The sequence below is a fragment of the Euwallacea similis genome, chromosome 24 (assembly GCF_039881205.1).
Source record: "Euwallacea similis isolate ESF13 chromosome 24, ESF131.1, whole genome shotgun sequence".
Classification (NCBI taxonomy): domain Eukaryota; kingdom Metazoa; phylum Arthropoda; class Insecta; order Coleoptera; family Curculionidae; genus Euwallacea; species Euwallacea similis.
The window spans coordinates 3,009,403-3,030,983 of NC_089632.1; the positions used below are offsets into that span (position 1 = coordinate 3,009,403).

At 37.1% G+C, this 21,581-nt stretch overlaps 2 protein-coding genes across 4 annotated transcripts in view; both read left to right on the plus strand.

Moving 5' to 3' along the window:
* Ifrd1 (Interferon-related developmental regulator 1) overlaps positions 1-21,581 on the plus strand; it is a 176,433-nt gene that overhangs the window by 62,208 nt on the left and 92,644 nt on the right. The window lies entirely within an intron of this gene.
* Eip75B (Ecdysone-induced protein 75B) overlaps positions 1-21,581 on the plus strand; it is a 77,634-nt gene that overhangs the window by 43,856 nt on the left and 12,197 nt on the right. For 2 of the 3 annotated variants that reach the window (XM_066402111.1, XM_066402113.1), the window contains exon 2: positions 16,027-16,115. In XM_066402111.1, the coding sequence (XP_066258208.1) occupies positions 16,027-16,115 (89 nt within the window). Of the gene's footprint in view, positions 1-13,501; positions 13,633-16,026; positions 16,116-21,581 lie in introns of those variants that run through there. The other variant, XM_066402114.1, reaches the window with a different exon arrangement.

The following is a 21,581-nucleotide window of genomic DNA, read 5'->3' on the forward strand; positions in this document are numbered from 1 at the left end:
ATTTAAAGAGGGGCCCTGCTCGAAAACCAAGATGTAAAGCATCTAATAACCAACACGGAAGTAATGAACAAAGGCCTTCAAAAAAATCTATGATGAACCGTCATAATTTGGGTTTTAGCGCACGTCCGGATAACGGTACATGATTGGGACTTGCCATGTGTCTGTCTATTATTCTTTTTCCCGTGAGTTTAGTTACCAGTAGGTGGATTGAGGGGTTGGGGCCCCGTGTTTGGCGCACGTCTTCAATTCAAACCCGCAGAGGTAATTTTTCATATCCTGATTTCCAAGGGTATCACAATTGGTAGGCGAAACACCACGATTGTGATGTTGCATACCGGGCTGTGCACAATTCGTTTGATTGGCAGGAGGAGGGGTATCGATACATAAACAAACAGCTAATTTGCAAGTTTCCTCGGTGTCACCTTTTTACTTAATTCGATATAATGAAATTTCCGCAATTACCCGGATTCGATTTCTTGTTGGGCAAACTTGTAAGTTTTTTGTTTTTATATAGGTTCATTTATTAATAATGGAATAACCGAAAGCTAGAGATACTACACGTTAAATGGTGACGATTTGAGAAAATGTGCCTTATTCGAAAGTTGATAGTGAGTTGAAAGTTAAAATTTCAATTCTATTTTTTTCCATTATTCTGAAAATATTTAGGGTAAACACTTAAAAGTTTGTAAAGTTATGTTTATTTGGTGACTAATTATATGTTCTAGAAAATGAAAATACTATTATACTTGGTTGGTTTGGCGTTTAATTTCTCGTATCATTAAATTCAAACATAATGTTCGTTTAATAGATTTTTCTCGAAAACGGATCTAGATATCGAAATGAAACAAAAATATATAATTAATGGAAATATGATTGCTTTTTTAGATTTTGAACCAAATTTCGTGTTAGACATACAGGGTAAAAAGTTATTAACTCTAAATCCTGTAAAATTGACCATATGTGGCACCGTCTATTACCAACGCGGAAACTGCAAAAGGTATCTTACTCGTCACCCAAAAAACACAACTTTACAAATTTTCAAATGTCTAACCTAAATATTTTTAAAATAATGGCAAAGAAATTAATTAAAATTTTAACTTTCAACACCCTGTATATCCGAAACTATCAAGTTTTGAATAAGGTATATTTACTCCAATTGTTACTATTTGACGTGTAATACCTGTAGATTTCGTTGTCCTATTGTTAATGAATCATTCTGTATATGATCTATGATTAGTTCCAGTTCAGGTTCTTGGTCATAGGAAACATAGTGTACATAACTCCCAAGGAAGTTCTTACACGCACTCGCGTGGCACAACCATTCCGGCTGTGCATTAAACGATTCTTTGTTTGTTACGTTATTAGATAATTTTTGAAATATATATAGTCTCTCTGTAAACAATGTTTGTAAAATAATGGGCTTTTTACGTAGGAAGGTCAATATTTCGGGTTGTTAAAAAAATGTCATTGACATCATATTTTATTATTGAACAATCACGGCACAGATAAAGATCAAATAATGTCTCTTTAAAAAATGTATTCGAAGAGTTCGAACGTTTTCCGGAATAATATCCTGCATGAAAAGGATCAAAAATCAATTTTTCAGCATATTTTTGAATATCGGTTTTTGGCACTTCATTGGAACCTCGAAAACGGAAAAAGACGCAACCTTGGTTAAATTATGCCGAAAACGAAATGCCGTTTTCACATATGATATTCCGAGTGGTTTAACATTCATCTGAAAAATAACGAAATTTTTCGAGACTATTTTTATTCTTTTTCGACCTTACTAGAAAAATCACTCCAAAGTCAATGACACTTTGCTATCGGCTCTTTTTTTCGTCAGTAACACGGCGCGTTTAGAATTTCTCTCCAACATTTCTTCTTCAAGCTACCATCACCATTTTCGTTTTGTTAAGTACAAGCACAGATTTCTGAATTTTTGGCATCAATTGGAGTTTGCGCCTCTGCACCAGGAACATAAACAAAGCGATTTTGTAACAAATTATTTAATGAGAATGCCGAACGTAAACAATTGGTCGTAATTTGTTTGCGAGTATGTGGTACGATTGTTTATAGCGGTAGAAAGTCATTCAACTGCTGACTCGACAGCATTTACTACAACCGGTAACGTAAACTTTATCATAACAATTTTGTAATCGTTGAATCGCTGAATGTTTATTAATTTCGAATTTGCGTTTAGAAGAATCTCTTGGTCAGGCTCACTTTCATGCAGGCTCTAAGCCGTTTGAATGGCTCGGGGATGCTCTATGCACCGTCTTATATGTGTCAACTTACATAGGCTGCCAATGCCGGCTTAAAAATCCAATTGACTCTCAATAACCTCTTTCTTTTATAAGAAACATATCTAGAATTTTTCAACTCCGGCTGCAGGATTTTGACCTCGACAATGGCGGTGATAATAGTCTCGTCAGCTCCGTTACTCCGACTATGCCGTGGTATTATACTGGTGCATGCTCACATTATAAGCGACTTATTTATGGACTTTTCCGACATGAATGTTCAACAGAAATGTTCTTTGTGCGCAAGGTGCGTTTGTAGTGCCAATGCCCTCAAATCGGTTATATGAAGCAATTTGACTTACTATCGCGATGGTAAATGTATGATAAGTCTGCGTTCTGACTTGTGTAGTTAGTGAGATTTGAAAAAAGATATAACTTCCGAAATCCCAAAGTTAATGTTGCGTTTCATTCGGGAATAACCGAGCAGTTTGGTTTCTCGAATAAACTTGATACACAGTGTGTCCAAGATAAGAATGTTTCCAATATGGGGGTGTCGTAAGCAGTAATAGATACAGACCTGATTAAACAAGAAAGAGCTGCGAATTCAAGGGAGTGGTTTTATGATACAAACAAATCTTCAGAATTATTTTTGGTTTTTCAGTAATTTTGAAAGCAAATTTTTTTTCGAATTAAAAAAAAATCGAGTCGGGGTAAGAGATAAACGAGAACTGAATGTACTTTTCCATTGCAGTTCTATATACCTGACATGATAGTTTTGATTTCATCCTATGGCATTTTGTTTGTCAAGAATGGTCCCCAACTTTTTTTTTAAATACACCCCTGACATGATTTTTGTCGATCTTAAGGCAACTTTTTGTTAGAAATTCTTTGATCTGTTTCACATAGCAATTTACGCACTATTTTTGTTTTTAACAATTTTGTATCACTTTTTCCAACGTTTCGGGATGACAAGTACTCTGGCTGGTAGCATTTCTATTCTCTCTCTGAGAATGGGTGGATGCAATTTATCTATGGATGTTTATAAGAAACGAATCCAAAGCAAGCTAGATTTACAGGGAAAATCTAACGGTAGAAATAAAAAAAAAACGAAAAAGAAATTCGAAAATTTCGTTTCTTCGAAATAGCTGAAAAACCAAAAACAAATTTGTAGATCCGCTTGTCCCGTGAAATTACTCCCTTGAATGCGCAACTTTCCTCCCACTTAGCCGAGTCCGTATCTATTACCGTTGTCATCCTCCTTACCTTGGACACTCTGTATTTAATTGGCACTGGCAACGCAGCAGCTCCCCAAACCAAAAACGATATTCCTTAGGTCGGACTGGAAAGACCAAAATCTATTCTTTAGCTCCTCCGATTTGATAATGGCGTCATTCCGCAACCGTCAATCAATCAATTCGAATGTCGAAACCAGTTCGACGTAATATCGCAGCAGATCGTAATAGCTATAAGAATCTTTCGGATTTTTAACTGGTAGAGGTGGAAGATGGGTCATCGGCCCCCAGGGATCGTTGCATCACGTCGTCGCGACGGAGGTACACCTAACGGTCCCGATCAGCGGGTTCGATGACGCCTGCAGCGAGTGCGATTACCCTTCGGTTTCTGCTGCAGTCGACGCATCAGGAAGATTGAAAATGAGAGGCAATTGCTATTGATGAACCTCTAAATTATCCCAAAAAAATGGATTGGACAATACACAAGAAGAAAATTACTGACTAATTACATGACTTCCGGTGATAACTATGGTTTTTGCGGGCGGTAATTAAAAACAGGCCTCAGTAACTGACCGGAAAACATACGGCCATGTCTCAATTTGGTGTTAAACCGAAACACTCAATTATTTACCCACACTTTGCCTTGACGAACGACATACTGACGACACATCTAAACGGTCTAAGATCAACAAGTCTATTTATGGACTTTAATAAAGCATTTGACAATGTCCGACACAGTGATCTACTCTACAAATTCTATACATTTCAATCGCCAAAATGCCAAATTAGCATCATCAAAAAACTGTTGGAAAACAGTTAGAAGTGCGAATTGATGATATCCTTTCTTTCCCTTTTTCTCATAAATAAGGGCTCCCTCACGGATTGCCGCTTTCACCTTCCTTTGTAACGTTTACTGCCTTGATATTTACAATCATGGCTTAAAAGACGAAAAACATATAGATGAAACAGAACCAAACTGATCAGTATATACAAACAACGAAACAGATTGTACTAAGACTGAATAAATAATAAAATAAAAGAATCAATAATAAAAAAAGAAAACAAATTATATTTGTATATATACTCTTTATTTCCATATACAGTATGTCTCCGGATGGGATTGTTAAGGGGAGAAAATCTCTTATTGTTCATTTTACGAGAAAAATACATTCTTTATGAAAGTTTTTGCTTGTTCAAAAATAATTGAATCAGTTCTCAATGTTTCAATTTTTCTTTTTATTACAGAGAAATATCGAAAAATAGGTCCATTTAGTCGAGAATTTCTCTAAGTCCCAAAAATAAGTTCTCCTTTTCATAGCAACCATAATCTAGATTTTTATTTATTAAATTTTTATTACAATAATTCAACAAAAAAGGGGAAAGAACAAATGAAAATTTTACTCGGTCCATTCACCACCTTCTTAAACGCACAGCTGAAGTCTTTGATGCAGTTCTCTATAACTTCTTCGGATTTCTTCAAGTGGTAAAGACGCCACAGCATCTCTGATCCTCTCCTCCAAATGTTCTGCATTATACAAATATTTGGGCATAATGGGCAGAACAACCATCATATTGAAAGTAACACCTCGCGCGATAAATAATCGGTAGATCCTCCAACTTTTCGTTTAGAAAATATTGTAACATACTTAAATACGTGTGCTGATTAACTGAATTTTTAAAAAAATATGGTAAAATACCATGGTAAGAAATCGTATACCATATGTTCACTTTAGCTGAATATTTTCCATTACGGGCAATTCGGAAATATGGATTGTGATGGCTTCAGTACCTTACATGCCGAGATGAAACAGTACCATTGGTGGCTTGATCAGAGAATGCAATGTCTCGCTAAAAATATTGATTATCTATGATTTGAACGCCTATCGAGTGAAATTTTTATTCATGTTTCCTCTTTTTTGTTAAATTTTTGTAAAAATTTAATGATAAAAATCTAGATTAGGGTATGAAAATGAGAATTGATTTTTGGGACTTAGAGAAATTCTCGACTAAATCGACCTATTTTTCGATATTTCTTTGTAACGAAAAGGAAAATTGAAATGATGAAAACTGATGCAACCGTTTTGAAACAAGCAAAAGCTTTCACGAAGAATATATTTTTCTTGTAAAATGAAAAATAAGAAACTTCCTCCTCTTGGCAATTCCATCTGGGAACATACTGTATATGATATACTACGTTCTACGATACGCTGAAAGGGTCAACCCTTGTCTCTCTGGTTATTTATCGAAAATTTCATGGTACATAGACTCGTTTTGTCCAACACTGCATTCTTCACTTTTATTGGTACTATAAAGATGCAGCCTAGTGCAGAAAGAAAAGTCAAAAAAGACCGAACAAACTGAAAATGATGGGACATTATGAGACCCTCTTTAGGCACAGTTTAGGTTTATTGGGCAACCCTAATTAAAGCGTCATACGTATAATTATTTTTTACAAGACTGAGTGTTTGATAAAGGTGGTTCTCCCCAAAATTTTTCATATAAATAGTTCCTTTTTCACACGTAATATATTAGTTAAGTTCGCCATTTTATGGCGCAATAACCGGTCATCCTCCATAATTTCCGATTTATGCGGAAGAGATAGCAATTTTATTACGTATTTTCAAGGTTTAATACATAAAAAAATTATACGGTGAAAAAGCGTCTAATGACTCTAGTGTCTTACTTGTGTTATTACCTAGGCATTAAAGATGAAGCTTTACTGACGGTTTTAAGTCTTTAGAAGATTTCTTTGTCAATTGACAAAAAATATATATGTTTTTTCATACAAAAATACACAAAAATTTATTTTGCAATGCTGTACCCACGTTTTTACTTATATTCAAAATAACGATAAAAGATACATTTTTCAAACTCTTATAATTATATTATTTTGTGCACCATATTGTCCAGAATAATTTGAATTAATCTGCAGAGAATTTTGATTAAAACAACCGTTTTAGATCCTTTATAGTTGAAACGATTTTTATTTATTTATTATTTTTTTTAACCATGAGCATAGGATTAATTTGAAATATCTGCCGAATGATATTGGAACATGACTAGATAGTTTAATGATCCTTATAATATTGCCAATAAAATAGACAAACCCAATAAATAAAATGGAAATATATAGAAGTTGGAGAAGTGGTTTTTTACGTACACTAGACTATTGGTGGTAAGATCTTAATCGGTCTGGGAGTGTGGGACTCAAGCACAGATAGGCATTGGCAATTACCCATTAAAACCTCTTTCCTCTTTTCACTCAGTGTTTCTCCTCTTCTGGGACCGTTAGATTAGCATTACTTAAGGGGGAGAAGTGTAAATTTTCCTTAGTTTCTTCTCATTTCCAGATTATGGTTCTCTGGTTTCACACCCTTTTTTCCTTACCAGTCTATTACTTCGTTTTTTTTTTCAGTTCCAATTGACTGCCAAAGATCAAATCGAACTTTGATCCTGAAAAATCCGTCTTACTCCTTATTTTTTTTCATGAATGGGATCTATTTCTTCACTATGCTTATAATCATTTTGTTGGCCACATTCCATTTGTCCTCCGATTACAACATACAGGCCGCAATATTTTCTTCGGTTATCGCTTTTCTGCATGATTCGGCAGCACTTCTTTCGTTCTCAAATTTCCGAAAGTACCAATAAACTAGCAGGATTTGTTTGTCCTTTTTTTTATTATATATAAATACACACCCAATACTTCATGTCTTGCTATTGAATCAGAAAGTTATTTTACTTCTCACCACTTCCTGGTGTTACATTCCTTGACGTCGGATATGAAGATTTTAGCCCATCCATCGTGTGTTTTCCATCTTGTTTGCTATTCTTCTATCAGTTGTGTCCTGCTTATCTATTTAAGTAAGTTTTTCATCAATTAACTTTAACTTGAACTAACCTGAATTAACCGAAACTAACCCTGATCCATTTAATTTTTTCCAGTTTTTTAAGATCTGTTCTTGTATATGCATAAATCTTTGAGACACTATAGGATATACACGTGCTTGTCCATGAAATCACCGCAATTTTTAAACGTTTCTGCCTGTATCCGTGTAACCAGGCTCAAGGGCGTTACATTGTAAAAGTTTTCTTGGATAAATCCATGTGACAACTTAATAATCTTCGTTAACCTTCAACCATTCTTCCAAAATGCCTTTATTTCTCGTTTGAGCCTTCGTCCGAACCGTGGCAATTAATTTTTTGTTGGGAGCTTAATGGGCGACCTGTCACAAAATCGTGGTATGGGGTCTGCACAATGGGTACTCATGGTTATACTGATATTGGTCTAGTTTCCGATACGTACGTTCAGGGTTGATTTACAGCATGCATTCCGTTTCTATTCCGTATCTCTTTCGTATAGATTACGTACGATTTTTGTAGATAATGCATACGAAACGAAAATAGAATGGAAATGCAACGTATAGTAAGAGTCAACCTTAAATGTAGCATATACACCTTTTGACAGTAAGTGAATTCTTCAGACAATCTTCATTGGGATTTCCCAGATTTAATTCATGGAATTCTAGGAATTCGTTAAATATGAAATCAGTTAAATTGTGCATAATTTGGTCATGAGGACAATACCGTTTTTGGTGTAAAAAACGGTTTTCAGTACGACCGAAACTATTCTACATACCGAGGTGGGAAGTGCTGTGATCAAAATCGGTGCCAAACTGTAGATATCTATTTGTTTTATCTCGTTGCCCCGGATATCAATGTAAGGGAAGATTAACATAAAGTAAAATAAGCTTATTTCCTCATCGTTGCGCGCGCAATCCATAGGAAATGAAACAAATAATACGGAAATCCAATTTTTCGGTATCATTTTTCAGATTATAATTATGCAATATTCTGACATCATAGAAAAAGAAATTGTCGCTCTCAGTGCGAAAAAAGTTTAACAGCTCTCACATCTAAATGAATGCGGTGAAGTGCATATTCCGCACGCAAGTTTAAAATTTTCTAATTCTGATATACAGTTAGGAATCGCAAAAAAACGGTCTATATACACGTTATTCTTGCAGCTCAACAATTATTGTTGTTAATGGTTCCGTATTTGTTCATTGAGTTACGAAATGAAATTTTTATTTCGCAAACAGTGAAGAAATAACACCCGTTTGGTCACCGGTTTTGATCATGAAATTTCACTTTATTTGTCAAATGAGTCTTATATTGTTTAATTTTATATCACCAGTTAAATGAACGATCAAAAACTAAATGATTTATTAAAAATTTTAAAACTTTGACAAGTGTCATGTGACTTGGGCATTGTCAAGTAGCCAAAGCCTCCTATGTTTCCTTTAGAAAAGTAATAGAAGTCGTTAGACACCAAAACAAGAAGTTGTAATAAAAAGTTACCTTAACACCGACAAGAATGTTACCAGGGCCGTATTTAGAAATAAAGTCAATGATCACCCTTGACAAACCAAATATCATAGAATGAACCAAAATGTTTTATATAAAAAAAAATTATATATAACATGGCCAAGACGGTCATGTTATGTATAAAAAAACTGCAATGGAAAAGTGGTTTTCAGTTTCAACTATCTCCTACCATAACTCGGATTTTTTCCAAGTTCAAAAGCTTCATTTTTTTTTAAATAACTGAAAAACCATAATCAATTTTGTAGATATGTTTGCGCCGGGAAGCTACTCCTGCGAATGTGCAATATTCCTTTTCCTCGTTTCCCCCATTTGACCAACCTACGAGATCCCCGTTCTGGACATCATTATTTTGAACACACTGTATCCTCGCCAAACTTAACACATAATGTGCAGCAAATATAATTTTGGTGTTGTCACGCACCAAAAACCAGATACCGAATGACTTCTCTGTACCAGTGGGGTAAGTGACTCTCGGTGACCTGCTATTCGCAGTGTTCTACAACGTAAGACGTCAATGTACGTTCGCTGCGGCCTGTAGGTCAGTGGCCCGGCTAGAAAATGACCATTCTTGGTGCTGAAATGGAGAGAGTACTTTTGTCACTGCCTTTCTTGTAGGAACATTTGTGTAACGATTTAGTACATAACGACGCTTTCAACAACAAATAAACAATGCGGTTCTGGTTAAATGATTAGTTCAAAATTAAAGGAATTCGCGAATGTTATCGAATCTCGAGGAACCAGAGCGTGTCAGGACGATGGAGGAGCACCAACGCCAGTCATCACCTATAGAGCCCCGTGGCGTTCGCACCGGGCCACGGCCAGTCATGGACCCATGTAAAAAGAAGTCGCGGTTGGCATTGAACTCTGAGAAGACGAACATTGCCATCAAGGCACCGACCTCCATTATAATTTATATTATTATGTATAAGTACGTATATGCGACGCGGCGACGCTCTTGTCTGTCAAGTTAATTATGTATTGTGAATGTGATAGGTATTGATTAGAGTAGCAAGTAGCAGGTGTTTTCTTGCAGAATTTGTGGTTGGAGCAGGTTAGTTCGGATTGTCTAAGGAAAATTAAAATAATGGCCATTTTATTTTTTAATGAATAATTCGTAATTCATGTTTACTCGTTCTTAATTCTTAATTCACCATACTTTGTATTTGCCTATTTATTTCTCTTTTTCCACTCGACTTTTCTAAGTTCTGACGATAGCATTTATCACCGAAACGTTAATAAGAGCGTTGGCCCGAGCCCTTAGTACAGAGTAAATATTATTCTTAATTCAAAATAATGTGATACACCACTGTTTCACCGACTGGTGAACCTTACTGGTGTATGCGGCCTTATTCAAAAAAAAAAAAATAACACAATACGCTTCAAACGTATAGAATTTATATATTTATGTATTTAAAATATAGGGCGTTGATTAAGTCATTTGTTATTTACCATCAAGCATCTCACTGACACTAGACTACCAAATGAATTCATCCAAGACATGCTTCTCATACGTATATCAATGCCTATCTGGCGTTTTTCCACCCTTCATTTTATGTCTATAAAGAACACGCTTTTTTCCCATTTTGACAAATGAAGTGACGGCTTTCGAAATCAAAACTTGTGACCACATGGGTCTCATTTCGCAACTAGTTACATAACGATTTGTAATTGGATGAACAAGTGAGACTAGCCATTAAAACGAGGCGCAACTTGAATTAGTTTCTCATTCCTTCTTCGGCCACCTACGAAACTTGTTAGGAAAAATGCTATTTTAGGTAACTCGAGTCATATGGAATCCCGCTCGTTACGCAAAAAAATACATTTCCTAGCTCGTTACATAAGGAGCTATTTTCAAAACGAACGCCATGTTCACGATCGCAGTTGCGAGTACTACCAGTGTAACTCGCTATTAATTCAACGTTGCTATTAAATTTACTATGTGAGTATTTGTCTTCGATCGATGAAGTTCAAATAAGCCTCCATCCATCAAAATTCGGGCCATTCTTCACTACAGCAATTTTCGTGTTTTAACCTTGGGATTTACAACGCGTAATAAACACAAATATTTTCGCGGGGACCAACAACAGCTCAAGGTCTGAAGTCATCAACCTTCTCGTCAATGCCAATATCGCCGGCCATCTTGTGTATTATGAATTTAGATCGTTTTATTTCTTCTCGGGATTATGATTCTGCAAAATGTCGGTATAACCGCCTACCGAGTATATGCTTAACAGTAACGTTTGCTGTTTTTGGCTATTTCCAAGGAGACCATTGAGGGTGTCACGTAATTAACATTATTCAATTAAATAACTAAATCGTTCACTGTTACTACTTTAACGTAATGATCGACAGCTGAAGGTCAAAATGTATATTTCCTGAATCAAGAACCAACTGATACGTAAAATGCCCACGTGCTAAATGTGGGCTTTTGCGTTAAAATGATGCGCATGCGAACGACAAACAAGTGTAATTCCCATCTTGGTAAACTGCTTTAATATCGACCCCAAAAGGGTGAACGAACCTGGTGTCATTGATGTAAATACAGATTCGTTGAAGAAAACGAAGGCCGCATAAAAAAGTCGAACAAGTAATAATTATTCTTTGTTCAAGTTAATGAACGACAAGGCACGGGACAGCCGGACTGCGCCTACGCCAGCAATTATTTAGGTTAATCGTAAGGCTTCTTCATTCTTCTCGCTACATTCGTATTATGGCTGCATATGTATATATTATACATTAGTTCCAAAAACTAGCAACACTTAAGGCACATTTGTATCCTCTTTCTGGAAATAATTTCATTTGTCAGATTTGACGTTTCCTTTTTCAAGTACTCACTTTATCTTTATTCTTTTAAATACGGGCCTGGTTTTTTTCACGTTTTCCCCGGAAGCATTCGGAATTTTTCCAATTTTAAAGCGTATTGTGAATGAGCATTAAATTGCGTATATTTGCCTTAATTTAACCGAACTTCCATCTCTTACAGATTAGAGGTTCTCCATACATTGCCGTGAATTTCTAGTACCTTGTATGGAAAAAAAACTAGATGCAACGAGCTCGATTTTTGAGCTTAGCCTATTGGTCCAAAGAGAATCGAGTTATCCCCATTTGCTCCTGATATATTGGGGATTTTTGAAATTGCATTGGCCAATTTCGATACTTATAGTTTTTTTACGTAGAATTCAGGGGCGTACTCTCATTTTCATCAAATTTTCAATTTCCCAGATATTATGAAATTCCCTTTTTCTTAATGGGACACTATATGTATATTTTTACACCATTAAATAGTAATTGTTTCAATTTTTAATGATGAATTTTTGTTTATTTATCTAAAAGATATGTGATTAAAAAATAATGGTAAAAATATCTTTTTCAGTTTTTTGTATATTTTAATAGCTTAATTGTGGCAATCATAATACTTTTTATATACCTCGAAAATATGTAAGACTTAAATTTTGTTTTAATTTTATATTTTATACATTTAATTACGTAGTTGAAAAGAAAATAATCAATTTAGTTTAATGGTGCAAAAATATGCATATTATATAAAAAAGTTTAATTTCATTAAATACATCACAAACCCGTACGCCAATGCATTCTATGGAAAAAATTGATAAGGAACCATTTTTGCTTTTTCGCTAACACAAGTGAATTCAAAAGGCAGCGAAGAATCGAAAATGGCTAATTCTCAAATATCCCTCGTATATCGCAAACAAATGAAAATAGTCGGATCTTTTTCCAACCAATAGACAAGCTCAGCTTAATAGTCGGACTCGTTGCATCTCTCTCAGTTTTTTCCTACCAACGAAACGTGACCACCCTATAGGTAAAACCCTTAATTTTACTATCTGAAAAACTGCAGGCATTAGGGGTTAACCGCGCAAAGACCGAAACTATCGCCCTAAATCTCCATGCAAGTGTTTCAAAAAATGTATATGTTAATTTGCCTGTCCGCATGAGCTTCTACAGCACTATAGAGTAAAATCGTCGTAACATTTGAACGAGATGGTCATTCATGAGGCATTGAACAGCCAAAATGCAAAGTCATCCGCATGATTTAACCGTGAAGTTACGTCGTTTTTGGTTAATGTGGTTTAACCCTGGTAAAGAGCGGCGGCGACGGGAGAGAACGAGAACGAGAAACAAAATAGCAGCTCGGCAGCCGACGTGTTGCGAGAGTGATCGGCGGAAAGGCGGCCTTGGCCGATCATTGCACGCTAAGTCTGGGTAATTCAGTCAAGGTTTGTGTCGATGAACTTGCTCCCACTCCAACCGCCAGGTGGGGCTGCGTAGCGCCTGGCCAATCGCCGCTTGAACGCTGGCTCGCTATTGGCCAGAACGCCGGCATTATTGTCAGTGACCTCCAACTTCAAAATACGTTGAACTCTGGCGCGAGCGTTTGCCGCTTCCCTTCTTCCCTTCAGGTATCGTTGCAATATTTACTATATTCTGTTCGGAAGAGCCCCAGTATCAGCTCGGACTTTCACTCTTAGAGTTGGTTCGGCTCCTAAAGAGCAAGTGTTTCATAATTTCTATTGGCATTGTTGTGTTGTCCGTGATAATGACAACTCGCCGGTGATATCGTATCGACGCGGTTACGTCAATGATTGTTTGTTTTGGGATCTTTTGGATTTGGATCTTTTTTTGAACCTCGGTGATTGGAACCATGATTATTTCACCTGACAGCAGCAGTGTTCATTCTATCCCTCAAATGGCGGAACCGTCCAATAATATGGATTTTCGAGAAACGAAGGAACCAGCGCTAAATCTAGGTATGTCTATGTGTTATGATATAATGTTGATGGTGTTAAATTCTGGGGTGCGAGTCTATAGGAACATGTGAGAGTGAAAAAGAAATTTTTATTATGTTGATTGGTCAAAAATTTCTATTCTCACTCTCGCGTGTCCCCATGCGAACTGACACCAGCGCGAAAAGCCCTTGACAGCTTGATTAGCTCATGGGTGGCAGGCCATGGAATCTTCATTTGTTTTTTTTTTTTTAGAAGGCATGCAAGAAGTGTCAAAGTAGAGTTTCTATGGCCTATTGCGCTCCATGGAGTCAGCTAAGCCGTGGCTTACCGCAAACTTTAATTGTGATATGTAGTTAGTTGTAAACTTTTTCCTAAGTCTGTTTCAAAGATTGCGTGGATTTCGCCCCTCAGTGTAAAATGAAAATATTAGAAAGAGGACCAAACCCTTGCCGTTCCCAGAAATTTCTATATTTATCAAAAAATTATCGCAATCAAAAAACTAAGATAACAATGGAGAGGGACTTTCCTGGAACTACTTATAATGAATATTAGCGAGGATATTGAAGTTGAAATTAAAATGAAGGTGAAGTAAGCTGTTAAGTTCATCTATTTATTTCTCAGCAGGTACATGAAATTCTATCATTTCCGAGTTTTATGTGACATAAAGTTAAAAAAAACATTATTCCACATGATATACACACAATATACAAGTGGCTTAATAGAAATATTTTCGGCGATAAAGGGTCGTTGCTCTTCGTTATCGAGATGTTTGTTATTTTGACGATTTTGTTATATTTTGGAAATGGCATAACTTAATTACGTAAACAGGATAAAGATTGATCAGGCGTTAATTTTGTGATCGCGTTGTTATCTAAAGTGAATTGTATGTGAACAAACTTTATGACATACCTGTTGTTATAAAGATATTTTTAAACAAATATGCAGGCCAGATAAACAAATATAGAGAAGACAAGCATAAACAACTATGGAGGAGACAAACATAAACATTGTGAAGGATAACCAATAATTCTGTTATTTTCTAGTTACAATTGATTAATCATCATGACAACGTTTTATCTCATTTTTCTCACCAGCAAGCAAAAATTGGTTCACTTTTGAAATAGCCAAAACGCTCAAGTGCTAAATATGTACGATAGAATGCGCTGTATATTCCATAATTGCAAAGCAAGACAGGTTAAACAAATATCTTTTAAATTCCTAACTCCACCATCAGAGGGCGGAACTAATACGACGAAAACATTAAATAACTAAAGAAAGTTTCCCGGCTTTAATTCCGGTCATTAGAAATAAATTTTCAGGACAATTACGCATGATCTTTGTTTCGTACGTTTTATTCATTTTTTGCCCCTTTATCACAGAGGGGGCCATATAAGTACCATAACCATTGTGCCTTAATGGTGCGAAGGGTACAATACGGGCTTATCTTTATAATTAGAACTTTTTTTTTCAACGACTAAAATTAATTGCTCTTTCCTTGTGAACCAAAAACCGATTTAAGCCATAAAATCATATTAACATAGAAGCCATAGCAAGTGTTTAACCCTGGATTTAACCCCTAACAATTGGCCGAGCAATGCCCCTGAGCAAGAGGTTCAATGCCTCGCTCGGTCTTAATCTGGATCTGTTTTAAGCAGGGATTATACCTTGCGCAATTTCACCAAGAACCGGTCCGTTCGATGCACTCTGCGCGGTTGTTCTACTTTCACCATTGATATCTTCTCTTTCTTGCGTAATGGCGCATATACATTCGCTTCGGAGAAAGTAAAAGCTGATGTGTTTCTTTCGCGATCTTCTCTTTCTCTTTCTGCGTTAAATAATCATTATTGGATACTTTCCGCTCTGATGCAAAGTTTCTTGGGTAGATTACACGCATTCCTATATACCAAACAGCTTTTTCAAAACAGGCCATTTCTTTTTGTGAACACGTAAACACGCCATATTTAGTGATCAAACTTTCTTTGTGTTAAGACGGCATTAAACCGACAATTTCTTCGGGAATTAGTTCGCGAAGTAACTCATGAATTTCTTCATTTCATACAGACTTAGAAGTTCGTTAACTGGCACGTCGAATTTCTGGTTCATTGTCAGCTCCCCCAACTGCACTTTATAAACGATGAATTTTTGCATAGAATTAATAGGTGAAAGGTGCAGTAACTAAAAACCGACAAAGACACACATAAACCACCAATAACTTCGCCATAACATGGAACTCAGTGTGATTTTGGTAGACCCTGTAGTCACGGCGAAATTGGGAGAAACTAGAAGACGCCCTAATCCACGTCTAACCTCATGAATTTATCCGTGAATTAATTCATGAAGCGACTTCACGAATTAATCCATGACTTAATCGTGAATGTAATACCAGCTTTAATTAATTAAATGTTTTTGTTTCAGAATTTGACGGCACGACAGTCCTGTGCCGCGTATGCGGCGACAAGGCTTCAGGATTCCATTATGGAGTTCACTCATGTGAAGGATGCAAAGTGAGTAGTCTGAGACACTTCGTAAATCATAATTTCATGTTACTACGAAAAAATCGGCCTTAGAAATAACAATTAAGGACTCGTTGACGCCAATCGACCTGCCAGAGTATAGGTGTTCCCTGATAAATTCGCATTTTAAAACGAGACATAACTAAAAATAATTCGTGGACACAGTGGCCGCATGGCAAAAAACTTGAATTCCTCGTGAATATGTCAATATAATAAGAATTCAGATCCGGAAACGTATTGCATGACTAAATGGCGAAGACGCACACCCACCAGGGCGATGGGAGGTCGAACTAAAAAAAAAATCGATTTTGGGGTGAATTAATGGTTGCCAAAAGAAAAAGCTATTTTCTACCTGATGTCGGGATTATGAGGCTCAAGCGTTCTACCGGCTCTGAAACGCAAAATCGACCGAGTTGAAGGTCGGTTACGTGTGTCAATGAACGAGATTTGCTTTCGGTTGCGACGTAGATCGCGGAACTTTACGACAGTGGCGTAACTTCTGAAATTCGTTTTAAAACTGCTTGTTTTTATCAGATTTGTCCGCATAACATTAGGTCAGTATGCCCACAACTTTACGGCCTCGTTCGTGGGGGACAATGGAAAGAACATACGCGTCCCTAATGTTTCAAAAATCGCCAATCGGTTTCGACGACATTTTGAACAGAAATATTTGATTTTCTCCCTTTGAACGACGAAAAATAAAATTGTTGGCCGCGCAAGAGCAAAAACCTAACCGCCAATGCCGTCTACACACAAATCTATAAGGGTTGCAACCCTTGAGTGTCGAAACCCCTGCGCAACCCGCAGGTGTAGAGGCAAGCGACCTTGAACCGTTCAGGTCTACAGGATTAACAGCCACCTGTCAATTTTACCATTGCCATTAATGGCATTTAACCAGTAACCCGATAAGAAAGGAGAAAGTACGCATCGATGCGGCAACCGGCGGCGGAAAGAGATTGTAAACACTCGCGGGGCTGCTTTTACTTTCTTTTGTCATGAGTACGGTACGAGCATCTTTTATCTCGTAATAGTGGTCAGTGCCATTATTTTTCCCGCCCACGCCTGCATCTAATTTCGTTCAATTTTTGCGCTAAGTGAATATTTAGGTCTTCCTGAAAATGTCTATAGAAGAATTGACTCCTACATTTTTTTTTAGCTCTTTCCTCCTAGACGCAATTTTAGCCGGCGATCGACAGCGTCTGCTCCCTTAAATTAATATATTCTTTCCCCGTTCATTCATGGGATTATACTTTATAGGATTTACGGGATTCATGGGATTAAATAAGGCTAAAACATGTCGATTTCGGACACCGAACTCATACCACTCGCCAGTCAAAATGCGCTTTTGATGAATATTAACGCTCGGAAAAATCAATATGACCTCCTATACAGGCTCCAATTTTACAAAGACACATGAGAGTGCGAATGATATTTTCGATGATGTTGATTGGTCAAAAATGTTAATTTTCACTTTCACATGCTCCTGTAGAAGCAGGGCCATGAAGTAGCTTTTGATACGGCGGGTTACCGCGAAAATGGCATGGGTAGAATTTCGAATGGTCTTAGAGAATAAGGAGGCAGCAATAAATGCGTGATCTGTTCCCTGGGCACCTTGATAAACTTGACCTTCTGTCCTCCCGATATCCTTGAATTTTCGACCGTTTCGGTGAAGGTCGAGCGCACGTCAGGACTATTTATGAATTTCAGGATTCGTTTGACGTATTCGATTCGGATATCGTGGTCCTGCACGGCTCGCACTCGACGTGGTGTTTAGCCGCACACGAGTCCGAAATTATACAAAACTGTCCCAAGCTTCATCCATTAAACAGCGCATACTAATAGAGTTGTTGAGAATCATGTATATTTTTAATAAGAAAATCAAATATTCTGAATAATTCGCTGATTATTCACAGCGAATATTGGGCAGTTTAATTTAAAAAAAAAACCAATATAATTAATATGTTAAACGGGTTAAATGGCTGATTAAGAATTCTGAATCCTTGACTCTAGAGTATTTCATTTCGCAATAAACGAATTGCGAGAACGAAAAACATAGCCAGCGAATTGGTCACTGATATTTTTGAATTCAAGCAGGCTAGCTCTGATCGGTAGTGTTAAATAGGCTCCCAAAATGGTATCTTTTCCCAAAATCCGTTCCATCTAAAGTATAGTTAAAGACTTAGGGAATATTTCATAAAATTATCTCCTTCATGTTTGTTATGCAAACGCAATGCAATTTGAGTTGTATTGCCATAGTCCTTTTTGAGATACTCGCCGTAGAATTTTGCGTAGTTTTGGCATTTGGTGGTCGTGGAACGTGGAGAGTCAGGTGAGGGGGGCTGTGCGTACATGCTTATGACCTGAAAGCCATTTAAAGAGGAAAATTGGGGCTCATCAAATACGACATAAATTATAAACGCGATCTGAAGTATGCACTACACAAACTGAGCATCATCAAATTTTAAAAACTATAGAATTTATGAATAACAATTTTTGGAAAACAACATTTTTATGTTAAAAAAATTTGCGCGTCACGCCTGCATAGAAGTAGAAAGTGCAATGTTGCGCAGGTACCTGATCGCACCCTTTCTACCCTTTTTCTATTAAATAGTGCAGATGGTAGGTGTAACTTTGGCCAATTCTGCCATCCGATCTGTTATTAGGCAAACTCGATACACGATTATAGGGATCTCTCTACCTGGCTTTTTATGATGTTTAGGTTATCTGTCCATATGTGAAATACGTAGGGTAGTTTTCGGCAAAATGGAAAATCGCCTTCTTGCTGCAGCTGCCGCTTTCTTTGAAGGGGTTGAGTTTTTTGCTATCAACATCCGGTTTTTTTTTTGCTTAAAAAAAAGGTCTTTTGTGCTGTATTTAATTACTGCCTTTCAAGAGGGAGTAGGAGGGCTTTTTGCGGCAATATTCAGCTTCAATTAATCAAAAAAATGCGATTTTAACTCGAATATTATGATACCGCTGTTTTTGCACCGCCATTATTTTCAAATTAATAATTGAAATTTTTGAAGTCTAAAATAACAAATCATAACGAGCGTTCGTTACCGTTACAAAACAAAGCCCAGAGGGCACGGGAATCGCTACATATTTCCCTATCATGGCAAAGACGCCCCAGCGGGAAGAATTAGTGTGATCAGCGCACACCTTTGAATAACTCAAAAACTAAGCTCAGATTTGAACTGGGTTCGGGACTGTTTGATTCCCTTCACTCCAGCAATCGTATTATGACAGTATATCAAAGACGTTAGAAGGCATTCACATGATTGTCAATTTGCGGAGGGAATAAAATTCCCCATTGCGAATCTATTGATAATAAAAATGACGATTACGTAAACTTGAACGGCAGCGCTACAACAATTCTCTATTGATGCGGAGCTTGGTTCGACACTCGTTCGTACGGTGGCGCCACTTGCCGCGTAACAGAATCGTAGTGCGCGGGTGAATGACCTACATAGCCGTCGAGTTCGTAATTACCAGAATTCGGTAACGGTAACGGTATCACTCGGCTAGCATATTGGTAGATCAATGCACTCTGGAAAGTTAATAACAAAGGGCTGTTTATCTTTCAATTTATTCGGAATTAGGCCAAAGTTCCTGTAGGGTGATACATCTTTTGTTACGATGCGCCAGTAGGTGTATCCTTGACAGCATCGGTCATTTTCTGCTTTTAAAGGGCTAAATATGTTTCTACTGGAAACTGTTAAAAAACTATATTAAATAAAAAGCAAATTTAGGACAAGCAGCTTTAAATAACGAAGAGGAGAATGTTTCAACCCAATTTAGGTCGATTAAACTCCATTATGCTCTAGTTTAACCCTGATTTCCTTATTATTCCCGTTTCGCTCCATGTTGCAAGTTGATTCGGTTCGTTCACCTCGCTCGCTTTTCATCGCAAATTTGGGTTAAGAGGTCTCTCTAAGCCTTTAGAAATACGTTCCTTTGTTTAATTTGTCGTTGAGATTATGCCCGGGTAAAAATGTTAAAGAAACTAACGTGTAGTAAACACTTTTTGCAGGCCATGTCACAGGGTGTTATTTTTGTTTAGAGGAGCGTCTGTACGAATGTAAATCCCTTGGAGTAAAGGTGGTTTTTTTTTTAGGCACCATCGTCGCAAATTCCGTCTTATTACCAAAAACATACGCAAATTGTAGGTTGTTTTTCATAGTTTTCCTGCGTCAGCAACTTCATCCTTTGGGTAAACAGTTGGTGTGCAATTCATAATGTTTACCTGACGCCCTACTTTCGAGGCGTTCACCTCCCAAACCCGATTTAGAACGCAAAATGGGACACTCACAAAATTTTTAAATCAATGAAGCGTGGGCTTTTCCGAACCGAGGGTTTCGTGAATTTGGGTTAATTGAACCAATTTGTGAAACGCCAGGTCCGACGATGCGAGAATGGATGCAAACGTATTAAAAGCGAAAAAATTTGGGCAATTAGCGATGTGCGCAAAAAGTGCCGCAGTACACAAGTAGAACGTCTCTAACGTTTTAGACGATTTTGAGTTAGGTGGCTTTCCTTATCATAGCCCGAATGTAAAAACCTATATATCGATCTACGGCTGACCTAAACCTAACCCGAGTGAGAGCCTGAACCTCATTAAACATGCAGTAGTGTGATTTTTAATTAAGATCATTATGTTCATATAGAAGTGTATTCTGCCTTGCTCTCAGGTAACAGAGTGTTACAAAAAAAACTTTTTCACTGACATCATTATTAACTATCAATTTCTTTCGATGTTCTTGCGTGACGTAAATATGACAAGAAATCATTCCCTGTAATTAAAGTAATTATTGATGTTGAACCCTGTATGTTGCGTTTCTAAATTTTCGGGTCACGTAGGCCAGGGAAGTAGCCATATATGAAGGAAAGAGACGACGTTACTCGAGTTTTGAAGTTCGCGTTACGGTTTATGGGAATTACGCCAGATGGGTCGTCGACCTCGCGAATCCGAAACCTGCGCCATCGCGTCACACCGTTAGCGCCGCGCGCCAATTTTCTAGCCCGGTTGCCAAATTTAACTTATCAGATTTCCCGGTGTCGACGTTTTGAGGGCAAAAATGTGTGAGTAATAACCGTTCGAATTGCAGTTTCTAAGAAGATTAGTGAATTACCAACATTCTTCAACATAATAAATAAGGAAACACTGAATGCATTTTATCCAAACAGGTAATATAAAATTCTCGAGCGAATTTTTAGGAAAATATTGTTACATTAATTGACATCTAGGCATGCGTACTGTGTATGATTGTGAAACGCAGAAAAATTTGTCGGAATTTAGGAACGCTGTTTACAGCATATTAAAAACCGCCAAAAAATGAAAACTTCCCCATTTAACCAATTTTGTAACTTCACCGATTCGGAGATTGAAATATTTGACATACCTAAATAGGACATTCTGTATATAGATCGGATGAAAACTAAGAGAAAAAGCACATTTTT